Source organism: Nyctibius grandis, chromosome 8 (genome assembly GCF_013368605.1).
Source record: "Nyctibius grandis isolate bNycGra1 chromosome 8, bNycGra1.pri, whole genome shotgun sequence".
NCBI classification, from domain to species: Eukaryota; Metazoa; Chordata; class Aves; order Nyctibiiformes; family Nyctibiidae; genus Nyctibius; species Nyctibius grandis.
In genome coordinates this window covers 46,903,272-46,918,811 of record NC_090665.1, presented here as the reverse complement: position 1 = coordinate 46,918,811, position 15,540 = coordinate 46,903,272, and the positions used below count along the sequence as shown (strand labels likewise).

General features: G+C 43.3%; 1 protein-coding gene across 1 annotated transcript in view; it reads right to left on the bottom strand.

Moving 5' to 3' along the window:
- The window catches only part of PATJ (PATJ crumbs cell polarity complex component), a 147,010-nt gene that overhangs the window by 4,928 nt on the left and 126,542 nt on the right, over positions 1-15,540 (bottom strand). The window contains exons 34-41 of the mRNA XM_068407131.1: positions 14,335-14,418; positions 12,254-12,447; positions 10,353-10,500; positions 9,119-9,205; positions 6,024-6,141; positions 4,487-4,524; positions 4,064-4,186; positions 2,885-2,989 (exon numbers count right to left, since the gene is read on the bottom strand). Of these exons, the coding sequence (XP_068263232.1) occupies positions 2,885-2,989; positions 4,064-4,186; positions 4,487-4,524; positions 6,024-6,141; positions 9,119-9,205; positions 10,353-10,500; positions 12,254-12,447; positions 14,335-14,418 (897 nt within the window). The remainder of the gene's footprint in view (positions 1-2,884; positions 2,990-4,063; positions 4,187-4,486; positions 4,525-6,023; positions 6,142-9,118; positions 9,206-10,352; positions 10,501-12,253; positions 12,448-14,334; positions 14,419-15,540) is intronic.

Sequence of the window (15,540 nt, the reverse complement as noted above, 5' to 3'; positions counted from 1 at the left end):
AGAAGAAATTAATCCTTGCTGTCAACTTTTCTGCAATTTCCAGCATGAATCTAACAAACTGGCTTCTTAAACTTCCCAATTCTGGCTCCTGTATTACTCTGAAACCATCATGAATTACCACCACACAGTAATTAATAGAGTTAATGACATTTTGACAGGTTGTGGGGCAGCAAACTTGCTCAGGCGTTTTAAATCACTGTTATACAGGTTAGTTACAAACACGACCACGGCTGTATTGAGAAAACAGTTACTTGCACTCTGGGGTTTGCTGTTCACAGGGGTTCAGCCTCATAGGGATAAAAGCTGGTAGCTTGCAGGCCCAGGGGGATTTATTAATGTATCAATGCCCACTCTAGATTTTTTTTTTAACCTTTCATTGCATGCTCATTTTCTATTCTGTGCTTTTTTTCTGGAAAATATTTGAGGAAACCACTATGAAGGGTTTTGGATTTTAAGTATTCACAGTTGAAAGTGCACCAATTTCCTAACAACTACCTGCCGTGGTTATCCCCTAACTCCATCTCCTCCTTACAAGATATTCTTCTCTGCTTCACATTTACTGTACAGAAATACCCAGTAAGTGTATTTTCAATATTTCCTCTACCTATCTATGGCCTCATTTTATCAAAATTAATAGGTACTTTTTCCACTCCTTGCTGTGAACAGGGCTTAAGGGAAACGTACCTTTTCGAAATAAAAAATCCATTATATAAATCCCCCGTTTTAAATGAACGCTGACAATTCTTCCACAACAGTATTTCCCTCTTTCTAATCGCTTGGAGCCAAGAGGGTGGTAGCATTTTCTAGGGAGGAAGATTAGTTCTCATGCAAATGTTGCATCCCAGGACTCAGGTTCTTGGAAGCCCTAAGTGAAGGGGTCCGGCAGACAAGATAGCTGCACCTGGCTCAGCCAGCAAAGACACCGTTAAGTTTTCCTTCTTGTTGCAGTAGTGGAAAGAGCACCAGCCAGTATTTGTTGTATTTTGTTGTTAAATAAAATGAGGGCAAAATAAATCTATATTCAAAAATCTTCAGTTGGCAGTAAGAACGTATCAGAGTTCAACAACCTTGTAAAAAAGCTTCCCCTTATCTCATTACTACACCTGCAGAAAAGAAATTAAATTAAACCAAAGCGTCAAAACAGCCGAAAGGGATGATTGTTCCCCCGAGACCCTAATCTCCCATTTGCAAACAGCATTTGCAAACTCCTTTACCATCCTTCCCAGGACGTCGTGATAATAAGCCTTTCCACACCACTGAACGCAATTATCTGACCTTTCAAAGCAGTTTGCCATAAAGTGGTCTAACCTGATAATAAACAGAATTACTTAATGCCACATCAGTCGTGATTATCACAGCGATAGGATTATTCCATTTAGATTGTTCTAATAAAAAAAGCAGCAATCTGGTGATCAAGCAGTACCTGCATGTCAGGTAACCGTATCACCATGCTCACTGCAGGGCTTTGACACTCCTCCCTGCCGGTACTAAAATATAACATCCCACCTCCACATAACAGATTTTAATAGAGGAAAATAGACTCTCTTCTCTCAGAATAAACCTGTATCATCTGTATAAAGCATTAAGCCCATTTTAAGCTAGACAGCAAAAATGTGGAAGAAAAGAACGTCAACTGATAAACCCAAAGACATTTCTGGAAGAACCTCTTTGTTTATGTTAGTGACCAACCGACAGCGCGCTTCACTGGGAATATTTTTAAATACATGATGAGGTGGAATACGCTGTATTACAGCTTTCAAGATTAGCAATTTGGGGTTCTGCAGCAAGCTTTCATTTTCTATTCAGGGAATACTGTGGACATGAAAAGTGAAATTACTCAACGTTAGTAACAATATGATAACTATAATTTAACAGAAAATCCTCAGCTGGTGTCTATCTGTGTATTTCCTTTGACTTCAATGGAACTACACAAATAGACCATCTGCTTGGAACTGGCTCATCACTTACCAGGTCAGCAGTTCACGGACGCACAAAACAAAGAATAAGCAAGTCTAAAACTAAGTTTATTATAATTTCATTTCCTTTTTTTTTCCCCCCATTTTTTACAGTTACATTTGTGTTGTAATGCAAGCAAGAAGCTCACGAAAATCTCTCAAGATGCATTCCAATCCAATATGCTGTGATGATAATTAGAGTAGATTTTAGTGGTATGTCTTAAAAGTTTGTTTTCCAATTGTTCCAATAATCCTGCAAATGAGCAGTATTTTGAATTCTCTCTGGCAAGTATTTTTCCCATTTCTTTGTGTAAACATAAAAACAAAGTGAAGATGAATATACTGGCAAGCAGCAATTAGAACCAAAGTGGCAGAACACATCTTCCTTTCAGCTAGCATATAAACGCAGCAGTGATAACATTGTTTTTTCTCTCCAGTGTTATTATTCATTACCTGTAGAATAATCAATTCTAGGACTGTCTTAATGATGATGCTATCATTTTTACTAAATGCTGCTAGCATTTCTTTCTTCTCCTCTTTTCAAGAACAAGGAAATTAACACTGTGGGCAGTTTGGTCACAGTCTAGTTACATGCACGCACACATAAACACACATGTAATTTCTTGTTCCTAGTTAACTTCAAATTAAAAAAAAAAACAAACTTGGAAGCTTGTTGATTTATCATGTGTAGCAACAAGTTATTTTGTTCTCTTTGTTACGCTTTCATATAATCATGCTCACAGCCTGTATGAGTGGCAATAAAGAATTTTTGAATGAAAATTATTTCTTGCTTTCATTCTGTGTAATTCCCATCAGCAAGCACCCTGCAATTCTGTGATGCCTTGTGCCAGTGATGCTTAGGGTTTTTTTTTTCCCTGAATGCCATTTATCTACCCTCATGCAGCTGCATGTTCAATTTATCACCATACCTGCAGGATAATGCTCCCATAAGCATTCTTTAGTAGATTAACCGCATCTGCATGAGACAGCCCATCCAAAGGTTGCCCATTAATACTGACAATCCGATCTCCAACCTAAAAGTACAACAGTAATGGAAAATTACTAGCATTAGGGAAAATTAAAATTAAGAGCGCTTAAAATTCCTCGTGAACTTGGCACTGCACAGTCATGCTTCTCTTTTGCAGGATCCCTTTTGTGAGGATTCTGCATTGCTAGTGATCATTTACCATTCTTCAGAGCAAGCACAATACGGATTTTTTAAAAATAACAATGCGATCAGAGAAACAAAGATGGATTGTGTTTTACTATTGCCATTCGCAAGCAGAGACAGTGAGATTTTCACTGCTGTCCTCCCATCCAGAAAGGATTCATTTGTGTTTGTACGTGCAGACAAGTTCATATTCTTACATGTATGCACATGCTGAACGCAGTAAAGGAAGGCAGGCACTTCTGATATTAATCTAATCGACCTAGATGATTTCTTCTTCTTATACATAAAAACGATCTTGACCCTGGCACTTAGTGCCGTTGTGTAATTCTATCAGAGACAGAACGTAGCAGCAGGTACTAATGAATCTCGTGGGCCAAAGCAATCCTGGGTATCTGCATAAGAAGTTCTTTTCAACACTAATGATTCCTTGAAACACTCCAAAACTTAAAGTGTTCCCCATGGTCATTCCTGCAAGCCCACATATCCTGCGGGTCTGACGTAAGTGCCTTATTTCGGCATTTCTTTATAAGGGCCTTAAGATCAAACAACTAACTACCAATCTGGTTTCTACCTGGTTTGAGTTCTAAATGATGCCCAGCCTGCAGTCCCCAAAAGCCTGTGGTTTCCAGGGAGCCTGTTGCTGCCCTCCCTGGGTCTGGATGAACACATACTGCAAAGACATTTATGTTCCTTCTCTTGACGTCACTTTTCCAATGTGGGCAACAATTGCCATTATCCCAAGATGCAAGAGAATTAAAAAGAGAAGGGCAGGTTTGTTTTTTGGGGTTTCTTTTTGTTTTGTTTTTATATAAAAAGAGGCAGAGCAGTCTATGAGACATTATCAAAGTGATGGCCTATACAGAAGTGCTTGAGGCTCCTTCTCTGTGGGACACATGGCAGATGAAATAGGAAATATTGAGAGGACGCCTCTACTCACTCTGAGTCTTTGGGTACGTGCAGCCACACCACTGGCTTGAATCATAGCAATGAAGATGGGAATATCTCCTAATGGACTTCCCTTCCCTCCTGCTATACTGATACCAAGTGCATCATTTGGTCCCTAAAACAAAGCAAAACAAAACATCATTTGCAATTAGAGCAACTTGCAGAGGTCAATGTTCAGGGTATAGCAATAACTGACTCATCTGATTTATGGAACAGGGAGAAAATAGATAGGTTTGACAGACATGCACATCCTCACACATGCAGGTCCCATTTCACAGGCATACATCTAACACCAAATTATGTTTATTATTGCAAACATAAATCATGCAATTTTACTTCTGAGAAACGCTACAAAAATAAACAACTTCAGTTAAAGGTGTCAGCTTTTTGAATTGATAGAAAATAACTCACTGACCCTTGTTATCTCCACAGTCCTTGGGCCCATATCTCCTCCTACTAATAAAGAAACAAACAATTAGCTTCTGTAATTAAGAGATAATATAATTAAGAGATAACACTGTCAGGTGACAATAGTCCCTTGCTGCCTAGTCAGAGTTATCACCAAGCAGACGTGGAGCCTTTCTGTGCCAAACCAGGCAGTGCTGCTCACGTGAGGAGGACGGGATTTCTGTTTCACCCAGCGATGGATACAGATGCAATCACTCGGGCTGACGGATGCCACCCTGACACCCATTGTCTGCCGCTGCTCGCCACGATCTATTGAATAGCAGCACTCTGCCGGCCTGAAGAAAAGCTCTGTTGTGCCTTTCACTCAATTAAAGATTGGCTTATGATTCGTAAATCACAGTGTCCCTACCACAAAGGGCAGGGCACATGGCTGGTCTGAGACTGTTGAGGTTCCATTGATTTCCTCTTCTAATTTGTGCTGTATTAGTAAATAATAGACAGCCAGGAAGTCTGGCTGGCATGTATCTAGCCATAGGACATTTAAAAGTACTCAAAATATTAAAAAAGAAAAAAAAAAGGGGCACTTCAAAGGCATCATTTGAACTGGGACTAAGCAGCCTAACAAGATGATGGTGTAGTCATGCCCTGGGCTCTGCTACACCAACCCCTAATTCTACCAGCTTTAATTAAACTATTTTAAGAACCTTTCAGAAGGCAGGCAGAATTAGTCTCTTTCAAAAGGTAACGATTCTTAATAACACGTATCAGTATTTCTCACCGCCACGCACGTGTGCTTGTGCAGATATCTGCCATGAGTACCCGAGGCAGGACTGCCAAGGCGCAGCGAGGCCTGTGGCAGCGGGAGGCCCAGCCCCGGGGACGCCGGATCAGGGCGTGCAGACACGCACTCTCAGTGCTGCAGGACCCTTCACTCTCAGTGCTGCAGGACCCTTCAAAACAGCACGTGAAGGCTGCCCAAAAAGCCACATGCCTCCTCCAGCACATGGAAACTGGCAGGAGAAATGTCTGCTACTCCTGCCTGCGGTCAGACACGAGCAAAGGTTACCAACGTCTGACAGGTCAGAGCACACGAACGCGCAGGCTCTCCATGAGCTACTGCAGGTTGTAGATGTAGCACTGGCTAAATCAACAAACTGCAAGCAGAGCATCATGACTTTCTCATTACAAAACACCCTTTTATACACTCAAGAGCAACAAAGATATAAATGAAGTGGTGGCAGCTTTATTCCCTGAGAAAACTGTTTCCAACGCGAGAACCTTGCCCGTGCTAAGCCTCCGACAAGGGCGTCGGGGAATAGCAGGACACAGGAATTCTGCACTTAAAATAGAGGGGCCATTACTCTACTAGTACACATAAAAACAATGTCATCTGCTGGAAAGTGTTTGGGTCTTAAAATATCAGTGGTACGTCTTCTGGGAGGCTGAGTAGGAAAACCAGATTCGAGCATTCAGCTTTGCTTTTAAACCAGCACAAATATAAAGCAAATAACACGCAGCTATTCTGAGAGCCGCCCAGATTATACCTGAGTTCCTCTGAGACACATCTGCTGAAGATCTTTTTGTGCTGACAAAATTCTGTAAGGTAGAGAGGACCGGAGCAAGCGCAGGGTGGAAGTGGCTATGGACACTCTGTTGGCTCGCCTGAAGTTAAAAATAAATCAAAACCTGTGAATCAAACCCAAACATTAACTTTAAACCAGTTCTTGCAGCATATGTGTGCAGCTGTGCTCTGTGCCAACCACACTGGAAATACCACATCGGCCACGCAAGTGCCAACCCCTCCAACTTCATTTCCAAGGGGGGAACCCACCAAACTCTGTCCCTGAGTTGTGGGCACAGCCATAGGGCTGCTCACAGTGCTGCACAACCGCATTTCACTTCGTTAGTGCACACCTAACGGTTATGTTGTTCAGGTCGGCTCTAGAGGGCATAGGGAAAGAAAATTAACCCACTCCTCTGCTTATTCCCAGTGTGTCTCTGAACCCGAGGAGAAGGGGAGATGATGGTTGCTACTAAAGCTTGTGGGCATCCTCCCCAGATGCACCCTGCAGGCACCTCGCCCTGCGATGAGCACCCAGCAGGACCCATAACAGCTCCTCTCGCGCAAGATAAGGACAGCGCTTACGCCCATCTTGTTACGCAGCAGCAATCTACAGGCTGTGTTCCCTTAGCTGAATATATTGTCCAATTAAAAAGACCTGGGGGTGCTGATCGACAGCCGGTTAAACATGAGTCAGCAGTGTACCCAGGTGGCCAAGAAGGCCAATGACATCCTGGCCTCTATTAGGAATAGTGTAGCCAGCCGGTCGAGGGAAGTGATCGTCCCTCTGTACTCAGCACTGGTGAGGCCGCACCTTGAATCCTGTGTCCAGTTCTGGGCCCCGCACTTCAAGAAAGATGTTGAGGTGTTGGAGCGAGTCTAGAGGAGGACGACCAAGCTGGGGAAGGGTCTGGAGGGTCTGACCTCCGAGGAACGGCTGAGGGAGCTGGGGGTGTTTAGCCTGGAGAAGAGGAGGCTCAGAGGTGACCTTAGTGCAGTCTACAACTACCTGAAGGGAGGTTGTAGCACAGTGGGAGTCGGCCTCTTCTCCCAGGCAACTAGTGATAGGACAAGAGGACACAGCCTCAAGCTTTGCCAGGGGAGGTTCAGGTTGGACATTAGGAAGCATTTCTTCTCAGCAAGGGTCATTAGCCATTGGAAGGGGCTGCCCAGGGAGGTGGTGGAGTCACCATCTCTGGAGGGGTTTAAGAAAAGACTGGACATGGCACTTAGTGCCATGGTCTAGTTGCCATGGTGGTGTCAGGGCAATGGTTGGACTCGATGATCCCAAAGGGCTCTTCCAACCTAATTGATTCTGTGATTCTGTAATTACAGTTCCTGTATTGACTCTGCTGCTTTTCATTTGACCAAGAACCTACTCTTATTTTCAGAATAACATGCCAGGTGACAAAAGGGAGAGACTCCAAAGATAGCTGCTCACGCATGGTACCAATTCTTGGCCATCTATTTCCAGCCCTCCTTTTCCCTATCTCCAGATCTGGCTTTATCTTCAGGCTCTGTCCCTCGAGGAAACATCATTATCAATTTCAGAAGCGCGTCTGAACAACAGGTTTCACCGAGGGCCAGGCCTTTTCAACCAACCTGCCTTACGCAAAACAAAGATCTGGTCTCTACTGCTCTGTCCACAGCAGAGCTTTCTCCCTCTAAATGCATCAGGCGGCGAATCAAAAGCTCTGGCAGCATTTATCCTCACTGACCAGTGTGCAGCTGTCGGTGACGAACAACAGGCAGAGCACAATTTCCACCTCTGGTTGCCAATCCACGGGTCACTTAACAGAATTTGCAATGCGCGTGAAAGAAATCACTGTCCTGCACCACAAGGCTTATATTTGGAGCGTTAAAGGTATGCAACGGAGCAAGAAAAAAGCCAAGTGAGGACAAAAGTTCTGGATGCTCTTGGCCAGCAGCTTCTAAAACATCGCTCGCAGTTGTGCAAATCATTCAAGCTGATTCGCCGTATTATCTGCCAAGATTTTTATAACTCTTGGAACCGTTTTGCTGAGAAATATTTATTCCGTTTTCAAAATCACCAAGTCACTCAGGAGCAGTGAGGCGGAGGCTCTCAAATGACTCTGCATTAAGAACAGCAATTAAGATTTCTTGTATTAAAAGAAATACAGAAGTTACCAGGTTCCTGCAAAAGCCTCTTTCACTACAAAGAACGGGGGATGACGTTGTTTGATCTGACTTTTTTACCTAGGTCCATGTTAGATACTCTGGCATTTTGCTTCCCTTTCAGCTACGAGTTTTACACAGTAAAATTGTGTGGGTAATTTATAACCGTCACTTCTTGATTACACTGCTCTTGCTTAGGCTAGCTGTTGATACAATGACCAAAAAAAAGTCATACTCAAGACTGCTGTCTTTACTTAATGCAATCAGTGTAATTTTCCTCTGTTATTCCATTTCTCCTTGCCTGCTGCATGCAGTGCAGATGTTTCTCCAATGATATTTAGTCATTATTTTTAAAGCTGGGCTTAGCCCAGCTGTTCCCGCAAGGCTTTAGGCCTTCCTGACACCTCACCCACCCCGACAGCAGGCCGGATCACTGCTGGCCTTTACAAAGTTGAGAAATCATGGCACATGACTATGATATGGCAAAGCAGTCAGTTTTCAGAAGGAAAATCCATTAAAAAAGGTTTTCTAAGTCATCTTTGCCTTGTTCTTCTCCCTTGCGCTACTCGGACTTTAATGCTAATGGTGTCAGTGTCTGAGCTGATCGGGGGGCGCGGGGAGCGGGGAAAAGCCCTGCACTGATGGAAAAATGAATTGTTGTCCTCGCTTCAGGTAAAAAGCAAGTGAAGCAGGAAATTGCTCTGTGTTTTCTTTGAGAGGAAAGCAGCTCTCGTGTGGTTCTGCCGTAAGATCGGCAAAGATACAGTTCAGTTTCATTAACTCATTTTGATTGACAAAACAGCTGCAGAAAAGACATTCAGCATTTTTTTTGCAGGTCTAAAAAAATTTCTGGGCATCATCATTTGAGAAAGATATTACATATTTTGTCCCCATGCCTCGCCCTTCACAGCTCCATTTTATACCTACGAATTTGTCACTAACCTGACTGTTTTCAGCTGTTTTCCGTGATGATAGCCATGATCCAGCTCGCAATCTCCCAAGCTCAAGATGCACTAGGCCTTGGGCACACTGGGAAAAAAAACCAGAGTGTACAGCATTTAAGTAGACATATACTATTCCATGCTCTCCTGGAGAGAATTATGTTTATATTCAGCACCACAACTCTGTGAAGAAAACCACAAGGAATGCTCAAAACATTAATACAAAAAGTACCCGTCCCTGGATTTAGGTTTATCCTGAAGATTTATCCTGGTTGCTGAAATCAGTATGAATCTTCCTACTGGCAAACTGTAGATGGCAAATTACTCACTAAAAATAAACAAAAAGCCCCCAACTCTTTAAGAGACTTTTACCACAAACAATACTTATGAAAAAACACTTTGGAGGAAAAATGCTGCAGAAAAGGGGTGAATTTAACACATATGGATTCAACTTAATAATATACCCTCATATCACTGATTTCCAGTTCTTAAATAGGCAAACTTATGGCCACCCGAATGGAAAAAGCAAGGAAATAATTAGCCTTTCCCTTCAAGAACGAAATAAATCATATGCAGAAACACTAGTGGTGATGGCAGGGAAAAAGCCCTTGTCTCCAGACGCAGTTTTGAATAGAAATGGGTCTGCAGCATCGCTCCCACCCGTCCTTCCATCCGTGGTACGGGCTGGCGGGCCCAGGAGCTGTACGGAGGAGCCAACGTCAGGCACCTGCAGCCAGGCCATCCCCTGCCCTCTCCTCTGACTCAAGCAGCCACATGCCTTCTAATGGGAGAAGGCAAATTCTCCCAGACTGCACAACTTCAGAGTGTAAAAATCACTCCTGTAAGATGGAAAGCTGTGCAGAAACGTATTCAAGCTGCCATTTTATAGCTGCAGGTTAGTGCAGCAAAGCCAAAGGCATTTGATTTCAGTTCCAATTTGTATGGCTCTCAGGTTTCCAAATATTTTTTGTAACGTATGAAATACATAGCTGCATTTTCAAACAAATGCCTAAATACTACATGAGGCTTTGTCTTCCCACTTCAGATCATCCCACTTCTAAATATACATGGAGAAGTGATTTTAAATGAATCTCCCGAAGTTATTTCAGATTAAATTCCTGTCTTGGCAATCAGTTCGAGCTGTCCTGTGTATGTGTAAACAGCACTTCAGGATAATTACCTTACATGCTGTCAGTAACTGCAATTCAGTATCTTAAAATGTATTATGTACTCACCTTAAGTATAGTGGCAACAGTCTCTTGTGAGGCATTTCTCATATCCTCTCCATTTACAGACAAAATCTGATCTCCTTGAATTAATCTTCCATCTAGGTCTGCAGCTCCTCCTTTAACAATGTCAGAGATAAACACTCCACTTCCATTTCTAACAATGCAAGAAGCATATGGCTAATTACACAATCCAGTATTCTTTGGGAGACCAATTTAGATTACTTGCATTTAAGAGACATTAAAAGAAACCTGTGAGCAGAGGAAGAACTAGTTTTACATCCCATTCAACCGTTTGAGTGTAAAAAATCTAGGAGTTTTAAGATCAAGGCATGTTTTGCTATATTTAATGCCGTCTTTCCCCTTGAACTGTTAGTTCTGACTGTGAGATCCATAAAGATTCATGAAAAACACCATTTGTATGAATAAAAAGCCAAGGATCAGTGTCAGATGGAGTTAAACTATCTCCTGATGTGCCTGATATGAATTATGCAGCCTCAGATTTTTTTTCTATATTCCCTCTAAAGGTTCAGCTCAGTTTCTTTTCCAGAAGCCTGGAGGCCCCCAACAGAAGAGCAGGGAGAAGTCTGCAGAAAAGACTTTTATAGTTTGCACATGAGTTATGCAGCAGAAAATCCAGCTTTGTGGCTGTCTGCAGGCAGTGGGGCTCGTGAGAGCAGCCGGCCATGGGGACGAGGGGAATGTATTTATTCATCTACTCCAGCCTCCTCCCGCAGGACCCCTCTGTGCTGGCCCCAGCTCCCGGGGCTCGCCGTGGTGTGAGCTGGTGCCGGCTGCAACGCCAAGATCCGGCATTTGGTATCCTTCACCCTGAAGGACACGACACTTCACAGCCTGGATTATACTTGGGTGTCATTTAATCGGGCTACCTCTAAGGTGGAAATCCCCACAAGCGAAGCACTTAGCAATAGTACAGAAAGTTTTGCACCAAAGCAAACGCATGAGGGCTGGAGACTGCGATTACCATCTGTAGGGTAATTTACATAAGCTAAATTAATTACCCAACCCGCAATCTGCTCACAACACCTGGGTTAAACATCGCCACTCTTGTAAAAAAAACTGCTGCGGAAACTTTACTGACCGTACGCAGTCAGAATAATGACACGATGATTTGTAATTGAGAAAATAATTTTTTTTTGGCAATACAGAAGAGCAACCGTATGGCTCTTAACGCACCAACGCTGAACGAGGGCTCGCCAGTGTCGTGCCATAAATCTCTTGTAGCAATGAAAGATTATATCTATCAGTGCCCTGGTTCGAATGATCTAATAGCAATGGTTTAGAAATACATCAGTAAAATGTCACATTTTATTAAGCAGCTGTTACCTACCACCATATCTCAGATTCTGCTGTCTGTAGTGTTGTGCAGTCACTTTGATATCGTTCAGGATTTGGGTCTAACTCAGACTCTTATCTTCCACTGATATTGGTCCCTTTGAACCCGAGCAGGAGCTAGAGCTAGCTCACAAATCCGTTTTCAAACGCATACCCTGGTATTTGGAAACAGGAACGTTTCTCTCCCCATTTTGAAACCAGAAAAGCCACAGCTAGGGCTTCCAAGCCCTGAGACCCAGCTACGCTGGAGCCAGCGGCACAGCAAGCTCCCGGTTCTGCGTGCGCCCAACGTGGCCACGGTCACCGAGAGCGGGACACCCACTCTGTGCTGGGAGCCCTCTGGGGCAGCAGCAGCCTTTGCTACACAGGTGTGTCGTCATTCTGATAAAGGAGCCAGGACCACAACCCCATGGCATCCTTGAAGACATTTCGATACAAAATTCTGTTCCTGACGGGGTTTCCCCTTTATTTCATGTAAGGCTACAGTTGTTCATACAGCAAAAAGCAAAGGATTTCTCATTTGAAGTGCAGTCTGATCAGAGAGATGCTCTTACCGTTTTCCAGCTATGCTGAGCCCTAGTCCTCGGCCCGTTTTCTTTTGTATATCTACATAGAAAATCTCTAAGTTTTCTTCATCTTTGTAATGTGCTTCATCTCTATAAACAACCAGCTGCACCTTCTGGGGCGTCTGTCTCAGCGCAGTGATAGCTTCTTCGTGGCTGGCATTCCGCAGATCGATCCCGTTCACCTGAAATAATCAGTGTTTTTTCTCCAAATGACAGGGACAAATGATCTTTTCATCACACCCTACCCTTGTGTGACAGGACAAATTTGTCAAGCTGACACCCCTTGGCGCTCTAATTTAGCGCTCCCATTTCAGAGGGCCGAGCTGCTGGGTCTCCTACCGAGGGCGAGCTCGGTGCTTTGTGCCACTGCCTGGAGCAAACCACAGTCATCAAACCGTTTCGGCTGGTAAGTTTTGGGGGTGTTCACTGCTTTTCAAACGCTGGAACCTCAAACAATGCTGCTTTCTTACGACTAGACAAAGTAGGACGTGCTCCTTTGAGCTTCCTATATCTCTTAGTGCTCAGATTCCTTCTCCCCTGCCAAGCTGAAGACAGAAGGGATCAGAAACAGCCAACGGCGAAGCCCAGGCAGGACATTTTAAATGGTTATTTTGCTTTGTTCCAATAGATGGCACACAAGACCGCTCCTGGAGCACTCAATTCCATTTCTCTTACGGTAACCTGAAAATGTTTTAGCGTTTTAGTAATACCAGATAGAACAAGAAGTTCTGATTGAATGCTGAAGTATTAAAAAAAAACCCTATTGCAACTTGAAACTTAATCTCCTAATTTTGCCAAGCCTGATCCACAGATGCCCTTTAAGGTGTTTGCCAATATTCTGTTGCCAAAATCATCTTATTTGTCAATACCAAAAAATATCAATGCTTAAATATTTTTGAAGTCTCTTTAGGAAGTAGCATGAACCGTAACTGAGTAACAATACAATATTAATCCACTGACATAAATTTTAAGGCAATGAAAATATTTCTCAGTATTTCTAGACCTGCAAAGTTATAATCATAGTTAATTTTACATTAAGATAATTAAGCCTAATCTATAGTAATCATATTCTTTTGTACTAATTCTGCACACATTTATTTATAGACTGCATCAGTATTCTTTTCTCGACACGGGCATCTATGTGTGCTTTATCACACCAATCTGAAACCAATTCAGAGTAATCTTTTTGATTCATTAGTATGGCTTTTAAAAGCTGAAATAACAACAATATTACGCCACACAAACATTAGCACTTTCCTGTTTGGCCAGAGAAGAATTAATTAACCTTCCCCATTTTTATCCCCTAATTATTGTGCTCTGTTAATACACAGTTATTTATAAAAAGAAAACAACATTCAGCCTTAACACTAAAAAAAAAAAAATATTTTCAGTGCAAGAGCTGTAAAGACAACTCCCCAGGTACCCCTCGCTATTTTTCTAACCCTACACACCAAAGCCTTAATGGCCATGCTGGGAATTTGTCCTGATCTGACAGCGAGAGGCTGCAAGCAGCTGCGCTGAACCCCTGCCTGATGCGAGTTTCATTTGCAGACCAACACTTCTCTCTTAACCCTTTCCCTCCTCGATTTGCATGCGGGAAAAACACCCTGTTTATTCACAGAAATAATTCTGTGCGTTCCCCAGCTTTACGAACCGCGGCACCACGCCACAGGCAGCACCGTGGGTTTCCCAGTGGGATGCTGCAGCCACCCTCGCCGTCTCGCCCCGCGTGCCCAGCTCAGAGGTGCTGGAGCAGCAGCAGCAGGCCCCCGACTCAAAGATTAAACAGATGAATAATACTGAGCTATTGGACATGACAGCTGAACTATGTAATTCGAGAGCTGCCTTGCTCAATTAAATTTAATATATTCTCAGTTTGTACCTTCAGTTTATATGAATATATCAGGAAATGTGAACTTGTCAGGACGTTCTTAGTGACAGAAAAGAAGCTTCAAGTACAGATCCTACTCAGTGCTCTCTCTTTCCCCTACAAGAAACCTACGGTGCGTTGAATACAAGTACATGTGACAAAGGTACAAGCAAGTACACGCATGGAGAGAGTCATTTACCTCCAGAATCTGATCGCCGGCCCAAAGCCTGCCATCGCGGGCTGCTGCCCCTTCTTCATAGACTTCATGGATCACTATGGCGTCCTGCGGGAAGAAGGGGGTGACGTGAATCCTCCCTCCCCAACACCCCGCAAACTGGCAGCCACGACCCACCCCACAGAGCCCAAACACCCTGCAGAAAAAGGCACAGCACTCTGTGTCAGGATAAGCAAGACTGTAACACAGATTTATGTAATTTTTTTAATATTTTGGGATAAGAAAATCACTGCTGTAATCAAAATGTAGATAGCTAGTATACAGGTAAGAAGGATTTTGTTCACCACTTCAGGGTAGTCTTGTCTAGAGCTTCTCGGGCTTCCATCACTTTTATACATTGGCATCAGCAGTACGTGAACTCAGTGTGAACTGTTGCATTAACATCGTCTACTTTTTATGATATTATTTAAAACCAGATTCTTTGGAGCTATGAATATTTTTAGGGACTTGGCATAGATCTGAGCTTTAAGCAAGAACTGAATGCCTTGTGGTAAATAGCGCTGGTTAAATCTGTAAGAAATGAAATCCAGAAGAAACGAACAATGGCAAATGTTAGTTTATTACTGAGGTTGGAAAATGTAGGCAGCGGCAGATGTAGCTTCAGGGAAGGTTTCAGTGATTTAATCTTATTGCCAGCAATAGATGTCCCCAAAGAAAAAGCATTACAAAGAACATACTGTTCTCTTGCTGGTGCTTTCCCTTTGCATTGTTCTGGTTTGTTTCTTTATTTTTCCTGAAACAAATAGGTGAACATCCTGCTACGGCCCTTCAGCTGCCGTCCTGACAGCTAGCAGGGTGGGACGCTTCAAAATTGTGCTCCTCTCTCCAACGTCACCAGCAAACACCGAGCCTCGGAGCAGAACCGGCCTCACTAGGAGCTCTAAAAGGGCTCTGGATAAATACACGGTGATTTTCAGTTAGGTAGATAGGCAGGTATGGGATAACCCATTCTCAGACAAATACACCCTTCAAAAACTGCTACGGTTGTGAAGTTCCTTCACCAGTTTAATAACAAGTCAAAGCGGAGACTTTCCGCAGCACTGGCAGCGGAAGGCGCGAGGTTAGCAGCGTGCGAGCCCCGCTGCGCGCCGCCTTCCCGGAGCTGGGGCAGGAAATAGCTGCCGGGGTAGAACAAAGTACCTTCGTGCTTTGAAAACACCGTTAGCTACT